The 19493-nt window shown below is 37.2% G+C and overlaps 1 protein-coding gene across 1 annotated transcript in view; it reads right to left on the bottom strand.

Annotated features, from left to right (window-relative positions):
• The window catches only part of LOC118009101 (phospholipid-transporting ATPase IB-like), a 217108-nt gene that overhangs the window by 158345 nt on the left and 39270 nt on the right, over positions 1 to 19493 (bottom strand). Inside the window, exons 7-10 of the mRNA XM_035002919.1 lie at positions 19276 to 19321; positions 18602 to 18642; positions 15384 to 15457; positions 5677 to 5746 (exon numbers count right to left, since the gene is read on the bottom strand). Coding sequence (XP_034858810.1) covers positions 5677 to 5746; positions 15384 to 15457; positions 18602 to 18642; positions 19276 to 19321 — 231 coding nt within the window. The remainder of the gene's footprint in view (positions 1 to 5676; positions 5747 to 15383; positions 15458 to 18601; positions 18643 to 19275; positions 19322 to 19493) is intronic.

Genomic DNA, 19493 nt, shown 5'->3' with positions numbered 1-19493 from the left:
ACCATATTTTTTTTTAAAGATTTTATGTGCAGGAGCAGGAGTTGGGGGAGGAGCAGAGGGAGAGGGAGAAGCAGAATCCCTGCTGAGCAGGAAGCCCAATGTAGGGCTCAATCCCAGGATCATGACCTGAGCTGAAAGCAGATACTTAACCGACTGAGCCACCCAGGTGCCCCGATACTGTATTTTTAATTTCAGGGTCCACACATTTATTGCTACTATACAGAGATAAAAGTGGTTTGTAGGGGCACCTGGGTAGCTCAGTCATTAAGCGTCTGCCTTCAGCTCAGGTCGTGATCCCAGGGTCCTGGGATCAAGCCCCGCATCGGGCTTCCTGCTCAGCAGGAAGCCTGATTCTCCCTCTCCCACTCCCCCTGCTTGTGTTCCCTCTCTTGCTTTCTCTTTCTATCAAATAAATAAAATCTTTTTTAAAAAAACAAGTGGTTTTGTATATTTATCTGGTATCCTATATCCTTGCCAAAAATACATTATTTCAGTTTATTTTAGATTCCTTGGGAATCTAGGTAGACAACTTTTCTATGTATACAACCATGTCAAAATCAAATAGAGACAGTCTTATTACTTCCCTTCCAATCTGTATGTCTTGTTTTCCTCTTAGTGGACTTTTTAACTCTTCCAGTGCTATGTGAACAAGAATAGTGAGAGCAGATATCCTTGCCTGTTTCCTGTCTCAGGGGGAATGAATTTAGTCTTTACCACTTATATTTCACCACATGTATTTTAATATTAGCTCTAAGTTTTTTTGTAGATGTTCTTTACCAAGTTGAGAATGTTCCCCTCTATTTCTACATTTCTCTAAGTTTTTATCATGAATCGACCCTGAATTTTGTCAGATGTTTTCCTGCATTTATTAATACTATCATGTGATTTTTCTTCTTTAGCCTAAAATAGTGGATTACATGGATAGATTTTCAATTATTAAACAAGCCTTGAGTACATGGAATAAACCTTTATAACTCTTTTCATATATTGCTGAATTCCACTTACTAATACTTTTGAAGAATTCAGGTGGCTATACCCATGAGGAATATTGGACTGTTGGGTTTTGTTTTTTTCCACTGTCTCTGTCTGGTTTGGATATCAGGGTAATAACAGCTTTGTCGGGAAGCAGTCCCTCTCTTCTGTTTTCTGGAGGAGACTGTGTATAATTGATGTTAATTTTTCTTTGTGTGTTTGTTAGAAATCTCCAGTGAGGGCACCTGGGTGGCTCAGTTGGTTAAGCGACTGCCTTCGGCTCAGGTCATGATCCTGGAGTCCCTGGATCGAGTCCCACATCGGGCTCCCTGCTCGGCGGGGAGTCTGCTTCTCCCTCTGACCCTCCCCCCTCTCATGTGCTTGCTCTCTCTCATTCTCTCTCTCTCAAATAAATAAATAAATAAACCTTTAAAAAAAAAATCTCCAGTGAAACCACCTGGGCCTGAGATTTGAGATTTCTTTTGGGGGAGCTTTTAAATTATAAATTCAACTTCCTTAGTAGGTACTGAGCTATTCAGTTTACCTTTTTCAGGTGTTTGTAGGTTTTCTGTTATCTTTGTCACTGATTTCTAGCTTTATTCCACCGTGGTTGGAGAACACATTCTCCATGGTTTCAATTCTTCTAATTTTATGAGGCTTGTTTTATGACACAGGGTGTGTGTTCCTTGCACACTGAAAAGAATGTGTGTTTTTCTTTTGTTGGGTATTGTTGAATGTTGTATAAATATCAAACAGATCCTATTGATTAATGGCATATAGTTCTGTATCTTGAAGAATTTTCGATCTAATTGTTCTGTCAATTAATGAGAGGGGGTTGCTGAAGTCTCCAACTATAAATGTGGATTTGTCTATCTTCTAAGTTCTATCACTTTTAGCTTCACATATTTGCAGTTCTGTTTTTTGATGTATACACACATTAGCATTGCTATGTCTTATTGGTGGATTGACTCTCTTATCATTGTATAACGATAAGAAAAAAATGTTCCTGTCTCTAGCTATTTCATTTGCTCTGATGTCTACTTGATCTGATATTAATATAGCCACTCCTGATTTCTTTTAATTAATCTTTACATGATATATCTTTTTCCATCTTTTTACTTTTTTTTAAAGATTTTATTTATTTGAGAGAGTTTGAGAGAGAGAGAGAGAGAGAGCATGAGTAGGGGAGAGAGGCAGAGGGAGAGGGAGAAGCAAGCTCCTAGCTGAGCAGGGAGCCCCACATGGGGCTGGATCCTAGACCCTGCGATCATGACCTGAGTAGAAGGCAGACGCTTAACCGACTGAGCCACCCACGTGCCATCTTTTTACTTTTAACCTGCCTATATAATTAAAATGAGTTTTGAATAGACAGCATATAGTTGGATCATGTTTTTAATCCATTAGATATTACTTTAATTCAAAACTTAATGGCGTATTAATACCATTTACATTTAATAGAATTATTGATTTTTTTTGTTTGTCCTCTCTGGTTTTGCTTTTTGCTTTTTCCTGCTTTCCTTTGGGTTACTTGGACATTTTTTAGGATTCCGTTTTGGTTTATTGATAGTGTTTTTAGTATCTTCCTTTGTATAACTATTGTAGTGGTTGCTCCAGGCATTACATTATTTATAAGCAACTTCTCACAGTTTATTTGTATCATCATTTTACAAATTTAAATATAGAAGCCTTGCTTCCTCTTATGTCTCTTTACCCTTCCCTGTTATATATCTTAAATATTTTCACTCACACATTTAGAACCATATTAGATCATCTTATGATTTTTGCTTCAACCATCAAACATAATTTAGGAAACTCAAAAGGAAAAAAAGCTTACTGTATTTAACCTTATTTTTGCTTATCATGTTCCTTCTTTCTTCTTCCTTATGTTCGTTCCTTTTTTATGGTTTCCTTTATGTTTCAAGACCTTCCTTTAGCCATTCTTTGACAGTGGGCCTTGTGACAACAACTTCTGTTATTTTTCCTTCAATTGAGAATGTTTTAATTCTCTCTCCATTCTTGAAAAAGGTGTTTGCTGGATACATGATTCTGGACTGACAGTTCTTCCCTATCAGCGTTTTAAAAATGTTATGCCATTTCTTTCTGACCTCCATGGGTTTTAACGAGAGATCTGCTGTTACACAAAGGGTCTTTCCCCTAGAGGTAGGGTCCTTTTTCTCACACTGCTTTAAAATATTTTTTTCTTTGTTTTCAGAAGTTTTACTATGATGTGTCTTGGTATGGATTCTTTGGGTCAACCTTTTTTGGCTTGTTCAGCTTCTTAAATTTGTAGTTTATGTCTTCTGGCAAATTTGTGAAGTTTTAGCAACCGTTTCTTCTAGTAGTTTTTCAGCTCCTCCCTTCTCCTTCCAGCATCTCATGTCATGAATGTTAGATCTTTGGTTATATTCCCACAGGTCTCTGAAGCTCTGTCCATTTCCTTTTCAGCCTATTATCTCTGCTATTCAAGTTGGGAAATTCCTATTGTTTTATCTTTCAGTTCATGGATTCTTTCCTCTGTCCCTTCTGTTCCACTGTTGAGCTCATCCCTTGAGAGTTTTTGATGCCTTAAGTACTTACTGTACTTTTAAGTTCTAAAGTTTCCATTTGGGTCATCTTTAAGTCTTCTATTGCTTTGCTGAGATTCTGTTTCTTTGTTGAGAACTTTTGTATTTTCATTTGTTTCAAGCATGTTTGTAGTTGCTCAGTGAAACTCTTTCCCTGATGGAGCCTTTAAAATCTCTGTCAGATAATTCTAACACCTCATTATCTTTGTCTTAGCATTAGTTGATTGTCTTTTTTCACTGAGTTTGAGATCCTCCTGGTTTTTGGCATAATGAATGACTTTTTATTGAAATCTGGATATTTGGGGTAATATAAGATCTGGCTATCACCAAGCTTTCTGTGTTAGGTGGCTTCCTCTGACACTACGCTGACAAGGGAAGCAGGTGTGGCCTCATTACTGCAAGATGGGGGACAGAGAGGCAAGTTGCACACTTGGCCTCTGTTGACAACCAAATGGAGGAGCTCCTTGTTATAGCTGGGCAGGAGTGGGAGTTCTGGCTCCCCTGTAGGCCTCCATCATTACCTCCCTGGACTGAAGGGGTTGGAATGCCTTATTACTGCTGTCCATGTAGTCTTCACTGACACCGTGAAAAGAGAGGAGGGCCTTATTACCATCCTTATTACAAAATCAAAGTCTTGGGGCGCCTGGGTGGCTCAGTTGGTTAAGCGACTGCCTTCGGCTCAGGTCATGATCCTGGAGTCCCAGGATCGAGTCCCGCATCGGGCTCCCTGCTCGGCAGGGAGTCTGCTTCTACCTCTGACCCTCCCCCCTTCATGCTCTCGCTCTCATTCTCGCTCTCTCAAATAAATAAATAAAATCTTAAAAAAAAAAAAAATCAAAGTCTTGGCTTCTTACCTGGTTTCTCTGACACCATCCTTGTTGGGGAGTTGGGTGCCTCATTACAGCTGGGTAAGGGTGGAATTCTAGGCTCCACACTCAACCTTTGCTGGCATTGGTAGGAGTGGGGCCAAATTTTTACTCTGGTGTTTGGCTGGGATGGAGTGGCCATTGTCTCAAACTTTCTGTGTTGCTGGCTGCCCCTTTCCTGGTCCTTTGACTAGAGAAAGGAGGCTTTTATTGGGGCATTTTTTGATCTGTGCCCATTGGTTTTTCTGGGTTTTTGGTTTCTTCAGTTCCAAGCCTAGTATATATGACAAAAGGAAAACCCAGGGAGCTCACCACCATGTTGTTCCCTGGGTTCCAAGGTCCCACAATCTACCTTCTTCTATCACTCTTTCAGTGTCTTCTCATATTTGTTTTCCTATATAATGACCAAAGTTTTTACTTGTACTTAGCAGGAAAAATAGAAGAAAGTATGTCTACTTCATTTCCCCTGAAGCAGAAGTCTACAATTGCATTTTTAAAAATAAGAAGGTACCACCAAACTATTACAACAATTAGTACTGGGAATAAAGGTGGGATTTGGAAGGTGGAGATAAGGTTTAATAGATTAAGTTTCTGTATTACTTATATTATTTTTATGAAGATAATATATTACTTTAGTAAATTCTAAATATGTTTTTTTTTTTCATTTCAATCAAATTAAAGTTTGCAAAAAAAGATTAGCAGACATGTAAATAGTCAAGTGTAAATTCAGGGACTTCCTTACTGAAGCAAAGTGATAAAGCAAAGACTCAATTATCTTAAAGATTATCTTTTTTCCATTAATAGGAAGTTAACTAGAAAACTATCTCCTTCCATTCGTAATCACAAGTTACTCTGAAATTCAAATGTTTAAAAAGCAGTGGTATAAAAAAAATTTTTTTTAAATAAATAAAAAGCAGTGGTATATACTCAGAGCTCCTTTATACCCCTTTAATCTAGTTATGATATTTATCATGACAGTAGTTTTACCACCAAAGCACTAACAAAAATATCCTCAAAAAATTGCACAAAGGCATGTTATCCTTTATATGACCTGAATTTTATAGGACATTTTTTTTCTTACACTAGTACCGTATCACCTAGTTCCTACTTATTTTTTTAAAGCATCCTCTAAATAACTGGTGAGGATGAATTACATCTATACAACAGTAGTGACATACTTTTCTTCATGAAAAAAAATAATAATAACTGGTACCTGACAAAACTTGACATTGTGAGCTTAGGCACAAAATTAGGATTTAAAAATGTGTCTTTACCTGCCGTATTTTTAGATTTGTCTCCCCATCCAAATTAGAGGTTGCAACGTAACAGGTTACTTGAGGTTCACTAAGGAAGATAAAGCAAATAACACTGAATTAATATCTCTTCAAAAATTAATTTCCCAATAATGTAAACAATGAAATGGGATCTACATCAACAGCTGAAAGGACTGTTCAAAACTGAAAGAACTACAATTACTTTTTCAGGAGAAATTAGCAGTCTGATACTACCAGCCTAAAATTCATCTTGTAGTGGAAAACTACCCTCACAAAGCTGTGTGTTTGCTCTTTAATCCCAAAAAGAGAAATGGCTGAGGGTGAATAGAAGATGTTACATAGCTCAGAACAAACCAGTGTCACAACTAAAGTCAAACCTAAAATTCTGTTATTTTCTAAAATGGGTCCATTGTAGTTCCCAATGGCTCAGGCTCTATGGCCTTTATTTTTTTTTTTAAGATTTTATTTATCTATTTATTTATTTAAGAGAGAAAGCATGAGCTGGGGGTGGGGGGGCAGCGGGAGAGGGAGAAGCAGACTCTCCACTGAGCAGGGAGCCCAATATGGGGCTCGATCCCAGGACCCTGGGGCCATGACCTGAGTCAAAGGCAGATGCTTAACTAACTGAGCCACCCGGGTACCCCTCTATGGCCTTTATAATGAGAATCAAATCTTCAGGATAACTCTGGACAGAGCAGAGTCTCTCAGACAAACACTACATTTGGGCTTCTCTATTTCTATCTAACTTCACCCATTAAGAAATCAAGACACTGAATTAACGAACATTTGCCTTGCCAGATTTTACTCCATATCAAATGCAATTTACTCATGAAAATTAATTGTTTGGGGGGAAATGCCACAAAGAATAACAAAAAATGTCATTAAAGTTTACTTAGTCTTGATTTCTGTCTTACTCTTTTGACTGTATCTCATTTACTGAATATCAAGTTTAAAGTAAAACAATCTGTATCAATCTTGCCAGCCAAGACCATATACCCCCAAAATAAAAATATATCTTCATTAAAGATGCCAGTGATATAACAAAGTAAGAACTTCCAAAAACTTTCTCTTCTATAAAACAATGAGATAACTGGCAAAAATTATGAGAATCAACTTTTTCAGAACTCTGAAAATTAACTAAATACTTAAATCAACCCAAGGAGATTTTATTCAAGAAAAAAAAAAGCTGAATATTGGTTTTTAAAAAAGTGAGCTTTGTAATATTTTAACTTGCCCTACTCCCACTTCCTGCTTTTGGCTCAGTGACAGCTTTAAAAAATAATAGTCCACAATCCCAATACTGGAGGGAGCATAAAAGAACAAGACCTCATTCAAAGCCTGTTCCCATAGTCATTATTTCACCTGATGGTTCTCTGGAAGGCCCCACTTGAAGGATTTGTTTTTATTTGACCTGACCCAGAGCTTACCCAGTGCTAAAATCCTGGGTAAACAGTGGTGGGGATTTGTTGAGAACATTTACAGGAAAGTGTTTTAACATTGCAGTTGTCTGAGGTGATGTATAATAGTTAGGGGAAACAATAGACTAACCAAAAGGCCTAAAAGAAAAACTTGTAATGAAAAGCAACAAACATAAATCCTGGGTGGGGTGCCTGGGTGGCTCAGTTGGTTAAGCCTCCAAATCTTTTTTTTTTTTTTTTAAGATTTTATTTATTTATTTGAGACAGAGAGAATGAGATAGAGAGAGCACGAGAGGGAGGAGGGTCAGAGGGAGAAGCAGACTCCCTGCCGAGCAGGGAGCCCGATGCGGGACTCAATCCCGGGACTCCAGGATCATGACCTGAGCCGAAGGCAGTCGCCTAACGACTGAGCCACCCAGGTGCCCTAAGCCTCCAAATCTTGACCTCGGTTCAGGTCTTCATTTCGGGGTCATGAGTTCAAGCCCTGCATTGGGCTCCATGCTGGGCAGGGAACCTACTTTAAAAAAATTTTTTTTAGATAAATTCTGAGGAGGAGAGAGAGTCTGATTGCCAGAGATGCCACATTATATTACTTAAGATGTTCAATTTTCAACAAAAAACCATGAGACATGAAAACCATGAGAAGCAAGTATGACCCATACACAGATTAAAAAGCAATCAATAGAAAGTGTCCCTGAGCAAATCCAGACATTGACTTTACTAGACAAAGTTGTAAATCAGATGTGCTAACTATATGCAAATAGCTAAAGGAAACTATGTTGAAAGAAATAACATATTTGAACATGTCCCATCAAATAGAGAATATTAAGAAAAAAATAGAAATGATAAAGAAGCCAAATAGAAATTCTGGGTTGAAAAGTACAATAACTGAGGGGTGCCTGGGTAGCTCAGTTGTTAAGCATCTGCCTTCGGCTCAGGTCATGATCCCAGGGTCCTGGGATCGAGCCCCGCATCAGGCTCCCTGCTTAGCAGGGAGCCTGCTTCTCCCTCTCCCTCTGCTGCTGCTCCCCTATTTGTGCTCTCTCTGTCAAATAAATAAATAAAATCTTTAAAAAAAAAAAAAGAAAAGAAAAGTACAATAACTGAAATGAAAAATTCATTGCTCAAATTTGAGCAGGCAGAAGAAAGACTCAAACTTGAAGATAGGTCAATTGGGATAACTCAGTCTGAGAAACAAAAATTTAAAAGAATAAAGAAAAATAAACAGAGCCTCAGAGACCTGTGGGACATGAACAAACATACCAACATACATATAATGGGAGTCCCAAAAGGAGAATTGAGAAAGGGGCAGAAAAAATATTTAAAGAAATGATTCCCCAAAACTTCCCAAATCTGATGAAGAGCATTAATCTACACATCCAAGAAGCTCAACAAATAAGCCTTCAAGTAAAATATTCTCAAAGAAACCACACCTAGACAAATAATCAAACTGTTAAAAGTTAAAGCCAAAGAGAAAACCTGGAAAGCAAGAGGAAAAAGTTATTCACCACTTTCAAGAGATGCTAAATAAGACTATGTATCATTCCTCAGCAGAAACCTTGGAGGATCAGGGTGCCTGGTTGGCGCAGTCAGTTAAGCGTCCACCTCTTGGTTTCAGCTCAGATCACGATCTCAGGGTCATGAAATCGAGCTCCACATTGGGTTTTGTGCTCAGCGCAGAGTCTGCTTGATATTCTCTCTGCCTCCCCCTGCTCTTTTTCTCTCTCTCAAATAAATAAATCTTAAAAAAAAAAAAAAAAGAAACCTCGTAGGAAAGAAGGCATGAGGATGATCTATTCAAAGCACTGGAAAAATACACATTCTTTTTTTTTTTTTTAAGATTTTATTTATTTATTTGACAGAGATACAGCGGGAGAGGGAACACAAGCAGGGGGAGTGGGAGAGGGAGAAGCAGGCTTCCCGCTGAGCAGGGAGCCCGAGGCGGGACTCGATCCCAGGACCCTGGGATCATGACCTGAGCTGAAGGCAGATGCTTAACGACTGAGCCACCCAGGTGCCCAAAAAAATACATTCTTTTCAAGTGCCTATTGAACATTATCTAGGATTGATCATATGTTAACCATACAACAAGCCTCAATAAATTTAAGGGACTGAAATCATACAAAGTATGTTCTTTGATCACAATAGGATGAAGTTAGAAATTAATAGGGAAATAAATTTGGGGAACTCCCAAGTAAGTGGAATTTAAAGAACACACTACTCAATAACCAATGGATCAAAAAGAAATAAAAAGGGAAGTTAAAAAATACTCTGAGGTGGGGGCACCTGAGTGGCTGAGTCGTTGGGCATCTGCCTTCAGCTCGGGTCATGATCCCAGGGCCCTGGGATCGAGCCCCGCATCGGTTTCCCTGCTCGGCGGGAAGCCTGCTTCTCCCTCTCCCACTTCCCCTGCTTGTGTTCCCTCTCTCGCTGTGTCTCTGTCAAATAAATAAATATTTAAAAAAAAAAATACTCTGAGGTGGATGAGAGTTAAGATACCACATACCAAGACCTATGGGATGCAACTAAAACAGTGCTTAGGGTCTAGTTTATAGCTGTAAATGTCTATATTTTAAAAAAATTAAGAAGAAAAATCTCAAATTAATAACCTTAACTTTACACCTTAAAAAAACTAGAAAAAGATATTTTGATACATTTATAAATGAAAACTTAAAGTTTTCACAATACAAGGGGGGAGCATAGGTAGATATATTTGTCTATAAACCTAAAAAAAATCCCTGGAAATATACACGGGAACATTATAGCATTGAGTGTCTGATGGCAGGGAAACAGGAGGGAAGGAGATGTCACTGGATGTCTTTTTTCACATTTTAAAACTTGAAACGCATGTGTGAATTAGCTATTCTAAAAAATTAAATTTTTTAAAAAGCCTGTGAAACTCCTCTCCCAAATTTGAAATACTCAAATGTACTCAGTCTAGCAATCATATTACCATGATTTTGTTCAAGCCCCGACTGGCTTAGAATTTTATATTGGTGTTTCTACTTTCAAAGCATATTTTCACCCTTCTTATCTTTCTATTTTTACAACTACCATGTGGGAATCATAAGCTTTTTTTTTTCCCTGGGAGAAGTGTGAACCAAGAACAAATAGAAAAGATCTGTTCCAAATGATAAAGCTTTTCCATTAGATCAATAGCCCCTATTTAAAAAAATTTTGTCTCTAAATTTGATCATGAGATATTCATACCATAAAGGTGGTTCCTACTTTTATTTTTAATATAGAAGACTAATTTTTCAAACAAGGTGAATTTTAATAAATTTTATATGTATCTCTTACAGATTTGAAAGATAACAAAAATAAAATTTTATTTTTTGTGTGAAATATATATCCAAAAGAGTTTATAGAATGAATGTTATATTTTGAGAACAAAATGCTGTTTTATTGCTATATATACTACAAGAGAAGAAACTATAGTACCTGAAAGGTCCCCCAATTGCATTTTCTTCTCTTCCTCCCAGAGATAACTACTATATTAATATTTGTGATAATCATTCCCTTCTCTTTGTAATTTCATTACTACATTTATGTGTATCACTAAGCAATATATTGGTCACTTATAATCCATAAAAATTGGGGGGGGTGTATACAATAATGTCATCTACAAATAATGAGAATTTTATTTTATTTTTTTTTATTCCATAGATACCAGTTTTTTCCTTTGATTGGGTTAAGATAGTTCCCTTTTATTGGTAGTTTTCTAGGAGGTTTTTTTTTTTTTTAAAGATTTTATTTATTTGACAGAGAAAGACACAGCAAGAGAGGGAAAACAAGCAGGGGTAGGGGCAGAGGGAGAAGCAGGCTTCCCGCCGAGCAGGGAGCCCGATGCGGGGCTCAATCCCAGAACCCTGGGATCATGACCTGAGCCGAAGGCAGATGCTTAACGAGTGAGCCACCCAGGTGCCCCATTTTCTAGGGGCTTTTATCACAAATGTTGTATATTTTGAAATGCTTCTATTGATATGATCATGTTTTTTAGCTTTTAATCTACCAAAGTGAAAATGCACTAAAGTGCAATTCTTTCATTTCCTAATAATGAAACTGTGTGGTCACCCTTCAGAAGCAGGATCAAGCGCCCCCCACCCAAGATTTGGTTTGAGTGTCAAAACTGATGCTACAAACACACCAAAAGAGTGGGAAGGTTTATTATTTACAAGGTGCCAAAGGAGGGAACACCGAGGCTTTCCTGTCAACCAGCCCAGATGTGTGGCAGGAGGGGAAGAGGAGGGGAGGTTTAAATTTTGTCAGCAAACATCCAAAAATGGAGTCCGACTCCTTATTATAAAAACAAATTACATTCCTGTGATGAACCCCATTTGATCATATTACCATCTTTTATATTGTCAGGTTTTAACATTTTTATACTAAAATTAACCACAAAGTGGACTTGTAAATCTCCTTTATCATTCTGTCTTTAAATTTTTGTGTCAAGATTACACCAGCCTCAGAAAATTAATCAGAGGGTATTCTTTCTGTTACTTTGAGCAATTTATTGGAAGACTGGTATTTTCTCTACATTGAGTGTGTGATAGAATTTGACAGTTACAATGCCTGGTCCTGATAGTCTCTTAGTGGGATTTTTTTTTACTACCTACATAGTATCTTTAATGATTATAGGACCATTCAGGTTCTATATTTCTTCTAGAATAAGTTCTGGTAAGTATATTATGGATTTATGTACTTCATTTAAATGCTAAAATGTGATTATAAAACTTTCATAAGATCCTCTCATTTAATCTCTGATGCACTTATAATTATACCAACTTTTCAATTTTGTAGTATTGTGTACTGGTGCCTTTCCTTTTCTTCCCTGATTAATCTTACCAGAACTTTAATTTATTAGTCATTTTCTAAGAAGTTTTCCCCATTTTGATCTTCTCCATTGTTTTTTCATTAATTTCTACTTCTCTATTATTTCTTTATGCCTGATTTGAGTTTATTCTTTTGTACTGTAGCTAACTTCTTAGACTAGATTCTTAGCCCATTTTTTTGGCATTTCTTTTTTAATGAAAGCATTTTAAGCTAAAAATGTCTATCAACTTAGCTGTATCATAGGAGATTTGATGTATTTTCATAACCACTAAAATCTAAGTATTTTCCAACTTCCATTATGATTGCCTCCTTGACCCACGAATTGTTTAGAGACATGTTTTATTTCCAACATATAAAGTTCCTAGTTATCTTTTTATTATTGATTTCAAACTTAATAGCATTATGGTCAGAGCAAGTGGCCTGTGGACTACCAGTCCCTTAGAATCTTTTGTTTCTTTCTTATGTCCTAACAATTTTGACAAATGTTCCTAATTGTGCTTGAAGCATATCTATATATTGCTTTTGGGTACAATACACCAAGAATTTCTATACATGCCATTTCAAGGTTGTCATTCACTTTTCAAATCTTCTACCTCCATACTGACTTTTTTCTCCATTTGATCAATTCCTGAAAGCAAATACTGAAACATCCCAGTATGATGTTGGGTTTGTAAATTTCTTATAGATGTTTAAGTTTTTTCTTTATGTTTAACCTATATCATTTCTCCGTGAATTAAAACTGTTATTATGAAATGGCTTTTTTCTTTTTCTCCAGCGACACTTTATCTCAAAGAATGCTTTTTGCCTCAAAGTCTATTTTATCTAATGGTGATACCATCTCTTCTGGACTTTTCTTTACTATTTCTGTATGTATTTTTTCATTTCAATCTCCCTGAGCACTTGTGTTTTGTGAAATTCTTGTAAACAACATATAGCTGGACAATTTTATAAATCTTCTAACTTCTGAAATCTATTTGCTTTGTTATTGATGATGTATTTTTATTTATTCTACTACCTGATTAAGTGCATTCTATTTCTCCCTCTTTTTGCCTTTTTTCTATTCTTTTAGTTACTTGTGAGGGCTTTTCCTTTTTCTCAAATAATTTTCCCCCTTGATATGGCTGAAAGCTATATATTCTATGCCTAATCATTTAGATATTAAAGTAAATTTTTAGACAAATATCCAGAGTTTAAGGTTTCTAGCCAATCGATATCTTCACTCTCATTCTGAACAATATGAACACCTTTGGTATAGTTCTGATTATCACACTCAAAATTACTCTGATGTTCCCTATTATTTAGTTCTAGTTTCAGATCCAGGAAACCCAATGAATCCAAGGGACAGACTTTCAAAAATTCTGAGAAACTGTCAGTGATTATCTTTTGGACTGTTACCTTTTCCATTCTCTGTTTTATCTCCTAATTAGAGGTTTCTTCTTTATTTTCCATGATCACATTAAACTCTCCGCTTAAATTTTTTTCAGCACACAGGCAAGGTGAATTCAGAGATCACATCTTCATGAGCCAACTTGAATCTCACAATTTTCCCTCCACCCTAAGCCAAACTCAAGACAAGCACATTTCTCTATTGCCCCCTACAGCATGGTGGTTTTTAGTCTTCATTCTCCCTTAATTAAGGGTGTAGTTCTCAGCTTTATGCAAGAATTGCCTACTTCCTATGCTCAATGAAATGGAAGCTTATGGTCTTCGGGGTTTGGCAGAAACACTCAGGGAAAAAGCCTATATTGACACAGGATTACCTTTCAGTGTTCTTAGGGTCTCACTTCATTCTGGGACTCAATTTGGTTTTCTTACTTTTATGCCCAATCAAATAAGCATTGGGATGTGTGTGTGTGTGTGTGTGTGTATCTAAGCTGTTTAGTGGGGGCAGGGTGAAAACTTAGAAAAATATCATCTGTAAAACTGCCAGAAAAAAGTCCAAGAACAATGATTTTTTTTATCTCCCCCTCCCCCACACTTCTCTCCTACTCCAAAAAAAAAAAGACTGTTTTCCATATAAGTAGTACTTTTTTGAGAGAAAGAGGCAAAGAAAGTCGCACATACAAATGATGTAGAGGTTATAAAAACAAAGCCCTTTATGGTACATCTCCGGCTCCTGTGGTCAACCCCATACTCTTAACCAAACCTAAGAGAGAAACCTATCAGCAACAGTAAGTTCTTTTGCCCAGTGGGTTAATGCACTGATGGCAAAAGAACAAAGTGCATCTGGTAGGAATAAGAGCTAGTGTTGGCATTACTGCTTTTCCAGAAGCTTAGACAATGGCTCTAGAACAAATCTCTCTTTCCAATAAATCTCTCCATGCTCCAAGATGATGTGTGTCTAGAAGGCTAGGAACATTTTTATCACTTGGAGATGATTATGACTTGATCTAGGGAAACAGTTTACCCAACATGTCATTGTGTTCATGCAGCTGTGTTCATGACTATAGCCACCCTTACCCACAGATGCCCGAGACTATGTTCTCCTTACAGAGAACATGAAGGAGGGGACAGCTGAGCTCCCCAGGGGGCCCAACATAGAAGCATATGGAGAGGTGGTCAGACATGACCTAATGGAAAGGAAATACCCATTGTAGGGAGTCTCTGTGTAAGTTTCCTCTAAAATGGCCAATGAATAAAGCAATATAGTTCTACAAAAAGAACAAAGGCTGTGTTTTTAAACTTGGGCCTCACATGAGCCCACTTAATGGTATTGAAAAGATCACTTACTCTCTGTGTGAGTCACTTTATTTATAGAATGGGAACATCTCAGAATTGCCATGAGATTAATATATGATAATAAGCATAATTTTAAATTTTGCTGAATGTCTATAGAAATTACAGGAGGGATAGAATTAATCTAACAATTAGGCTAGAAGAAAATATGTCCAGGGAAATTAAAGATAATAAAAGTATTGAATAACAGCAAACTATGGCCCACAGGCTAAATCCAGGCTAAATCCTCTTTTTACAAATAAAGTTTCATTGGAACACAGCCACACCTATTTGTTTACATGTTGCCTATGGCTGCTTCTGATGCTACAACAGAGACTGCATGGCCTGCAAAGCTGAAAATATTTACTATCAGTCCTTTCACAGTAAACCTTTGCAGGTTTTGTAACTTTACTTTGCAGTAAAACTTTGCTGATCTATAATAGAGAGGGATGCAGAAAGCGGTGAGATGGGTAGGCCTTTGGTTTTCTTAAAATTTCTAATTCAGAATAGAAGTTCCTTAAGTGGGCGAGCTTGGGTGGCACAGTCTGTTAAACACCTGACTTGCGGTTTCAGTTCAGCTTGTGATCTCAGGGTCGTGAGATCAAGCCCTGAGTGGGGCTCCATGCAGAGTCTGCTTGAGACTCTCCCTCCCAGTCTGCTTCCCTCCCCCACACACTCTAAAATAAATAAATCTAAAAAAAAAAAAAAAAAGTTCCTTAAATGCCCACTATCATAACCAACCTAGAAGAAATCAGAACCATGTCTGCAGGAAGGAACTGTCCATTTGAGGCCTTCACAATGTCGCCCACATTTACCTATAAAACCAGGAGAGAAATCACAGAAGCATCAATATTAAAAAGCAAAAATAGAGTCAAAATGTGTCAAATATTCTTAAGAAAAATTATGATGTGAAAATCCTGGAACCATGCTAAGAAACTTCAGCTACATTAGAACAATTTTATTTTTGGAGGGAGTCATTCCTCTAAAATGGTTATCTTAACTGGGGGCTATTTTGCCCTCCCCTCCCACCAGGGACATTTGGCAATGTCCGGAAACATTTTTGGTTGTCACACCTTTGGGGTTTTAGGGGATGATGCTACTGGCATCAAGTGGATGGAGGCCAGGGATGCTGCTAAACAGTCCACAATGCACAGGACAGCCCCCCACAACAAATAATTTTCTGGCCCCAAATGTAAATAGTGCCAAGGCTGAGAAATCCAAACAGACCTACTGATAGTACTATTTTTGCAATTGTGTGCTGTTCATACACTATCACGCTGTAATCACTTGCCTAATGGTGGGCATTCCTCTGCTGCTCTGTGAGGTCCATGTAGAACAGAAAAAATGCCCATCTCCCTCCATCAATCAATCAATCAATCAATATTTGTTGACTGAATGTATGAATGAATTCTAACTTGTAACTAAGAGATATGTAAATACTAGGAACAATACCTGAAGAAAGCAATATGAGTTTCTGATGCTTTCTTCCTGTGTACTTTTTCTTTAACAAACCCCTTGAGCATTTACACTGTGCTAGGTATTGAGGACACAACACTTAAAATTGGCAGGCCCTTCTTGGGCAGCTAGAAAAGCAGGGTGGGGGGGAGGTTGTGGGTAAAATTCTTTCCTAAACCAATTTCTGGACCTATATTGAAAAAAATAATTTATTTCTGAGGAGGAAGAGAACAAGGAGACTATTTTTTTATATATAATGATTATAAAAATCATTTCTATCTTCATTAATTGAACAAAGCTTAATTAAATACTTCTGGATAAAAGTGAGGAGAGAACCTTAAATGCTCTAAGTGTCTATAAATGCTGAGAACACGTGCAACAGTAGGGGAGAAAAAAGGATTGACAAACATTCACAACTTACATCAAGGTCACAATGCAGTGAACAATAAAGCATTTGTAACTTATATAAACAACTAACTTACAGCAAGATCTAACAATGACTAGAATGAGATAAGCTTGAGACTTTGTAATTAAAACTAGATTTCCCCCCAAGAAACAATATTGATGCAGAAGATTATGCACCCAGGGAAGTGATAGCAGGCAGTCATTACCCTAAGGGTGCTTATGACCAGCACATCTCTTACAAACTCTTTTTCTCTTTTGCCCAAAGGATCCCCAAATCAACTCCCTTTTCCTTTTGTAAGCACCTGATGTGTAAAGTGCTCTGTTTGCTTGTACAGGTGGTAAAATGAGTCAGAGGGATAATTCCTGGTCCTTGGCTCTGTTTGACTCATTCTTCCAGTGGAAGACACTGGGGGTAAATTAAAACTCAGATCACGCAATCACCTCTGCACAGAAAGCCCCCCTCCCCCCACTGCAGCCTCACTCCTCTCCTCTTGTCTCTCACCAACCCTCTCCCCTGAGACTCTGCCAACCAGGAATGGAGTAGACCTCTCAGGGACTTTTTTCTCTTAGTCCCAATGAGAGGAGCAAAATGTAATCATGGTTGACTCACCCGCTCTAGCTCTCTCAGGGAAAGACATACTGATGATACTTAGAAATCAAAACACTCTTACAATTAGTGTTCAAAGGAATTTTACACTGGTCAGTAATGAATTATTGATGAGGACAAAGTATCTAGCCCCACTATGCCTTTAACCTCTATCCCAAGGGCAAATACTCATGAAAATATGCCCTGAGGTAGTCTCCATATAAAGGTTGCCTTGTGCTGGTATCCAAGATCTAAAAAGAACTTCTCAAACTCAACACCCAAAAAACAAATAATCAAATCAAAAAGTGGGCAGAAGATATGAACAGACACTTCTCTGAAGAAGACATACAAATGGCTAACAGACACATGAAAAAATGTTCATCATCATTAGCCATCAGGGAAATCCAAATCAAAACCACACTGAGATACCACCTTACACCAGTTAGAATGGCAAAAATGGACAGGGAAAGAAACAACAAATGGAGAGGTTGTGGAGAAAGGGGAACCCTCTTACACTGTTGGTGGGAATGCAAGTTGGTAAAACCACTTTGGAAAACAGTGTGGAGGTGCTTCAAAAATTTAAAAATAGAGCTACCCTATGACCCAGCAATTGCACTGCTGGGTATTTACCCCAAAGACACAGATGTAGTGAAAAGAAGGGCCATATGCACCCCAATGTTCATAGCAGCAATGTCCGCAATAGCCAAACTGTGGAAAGAGCTGAGATGCCCTTCAACAGATGAATGGATAAAGAAGATGTGATCTATATACAATGGAATATTACTCAGCCATCAGAAAAGATGAATACCCAACTTTTACATCAACATGGATGGGACTGGAGGAGATTATGCTAAGTGAAATAAGTCAAGCAGAGAAAGTCAATTATCATATGGTTTCACTTATTTGTGGAACATAAGGAATAACATGGAGGACATTAGGAGAAGGAAGGGAAAAATGGGGGGGGGAATTGGAGGGAGAGATGAACCATGAGAGACTATGGACCTGAGAAACAAACAGGGTTTCAGAGGGGAGGGGGGAAGGGGGATTGGTTAGCCCGGTGATGGGTATTAAGGAGGGCACGTACTGCATGGAGCACTGGGTGTTATACGAAAACAATGGATCGTGGATCACTACATCAAAAACTGATGATATAATGTATGGTGACTAACATAACATAATAAAATTAAAAAAAAAAAAAAGGTTGCCTTGTACCCTGAGTAACAGTTTGTGAAGCATCATCTTTAAATATTCCAGTCAATGACACAAAAGTAACACTGAGGCACATTAGAAAGCATGTAGACTTCCAACCAAACAGACTTAAATTCAAAGCCTATTTTCACCACTTTCAGGCTGTGTGACCTTGAGCAAAATAGTTATTCCCTTTGATCCTCTACTTCCTTCCTCATCTACAAAATAGGATAATTTGACAGTTCTTGAAGACATGTTTCAGACATAAAAATCTGTAACTCTAAATATGGTAGGTGCTTATTACTAACTTAAAATACATTCTTACCTCTTTCCACATAATCATTTTCCATGCATTCTCTCTAAACACTGGAAAACACAGAACTATATTAACTGTAACAATTGCATCAGGTAAAGTCCAAAATAATAAAAGATATTTTTCCAAAAAACTAAATGTTTCTTTATAAAGTACTGTCCTTATTAATTTAACCTTGATATAAACTGGAAAAATATGTAAACTGTGTTTACATGCACTGCACCAAAACAGAGCAGTATGTATAATATAATGTAACTTAACATAAGGATAGATAGATGACTGTTAGGTAAAGCTATGTTAAGTTACTTCCAATCCTAAAGAGAAAACAGTTTGCCGTTACATGCTAAAATACTGGCTGATAGCCCGAAAGCAACATTATATATTTCTAATCAATTACAAAGATAGCACATATCAAAACTATGACTGAGAGAGACTATGTAACACCCAGATCTTCTTTATTGACATAAGAATTGCTCATATCCCAAATATTCCAATTTTGTTTATTTTATTCTAATTAACATAATTGATGATTCTCACATATAGGAAGCAGTTTCCTAATGGTTGTTCTTTGTTTTCTATATTTCTTTAAATAATGAAACGTTATGAAACATAGTACGTGTATCTATTTGGTCAATTTAGATATTTTTTATAGTGAAAGCGAATAAAAGCTTAATCTAATATCTTACCTATCGTGGTCTTTGTGTTAACTAATTTGTCTGCCATATGTCGTTTCTGTTATAGAAAAAAACCCATTATGTTAAAAGTTCAAAGTGAATAATTCACATCATAATACAAGTCATAGTAGGTTTAGGAAAGAATAGAGGCAGCAAACCTGATTGTAAAGGATTTGGGTTTTTTTTTGTTTTGGGGGGTTTGTTTTTTGTGTGTGTGGTTTTTTTTTTTT

This window comes from Mirounga leonina, unplaced genomic scaffold (assembly GCF_011800145.1).
Source record: "Mirounga leonina isolate KUSES-001 unplaced genomic scaffold, KU_Mleo_1.0 Mir_127, whole genome shotgun sequence".
In the NCBI taxonomy this organism is placed as follows: domain Eukaryota; kingdom Metazoa; phylum Chordata; class Mammalia; order Carnivora; family Phocidae; genus Mirounga; species Mirounga leonina.
Note: the sequence above shows the minus strand (reverse complement) of the source record. Positions and strands in the feature narration are given on the sequence as shown.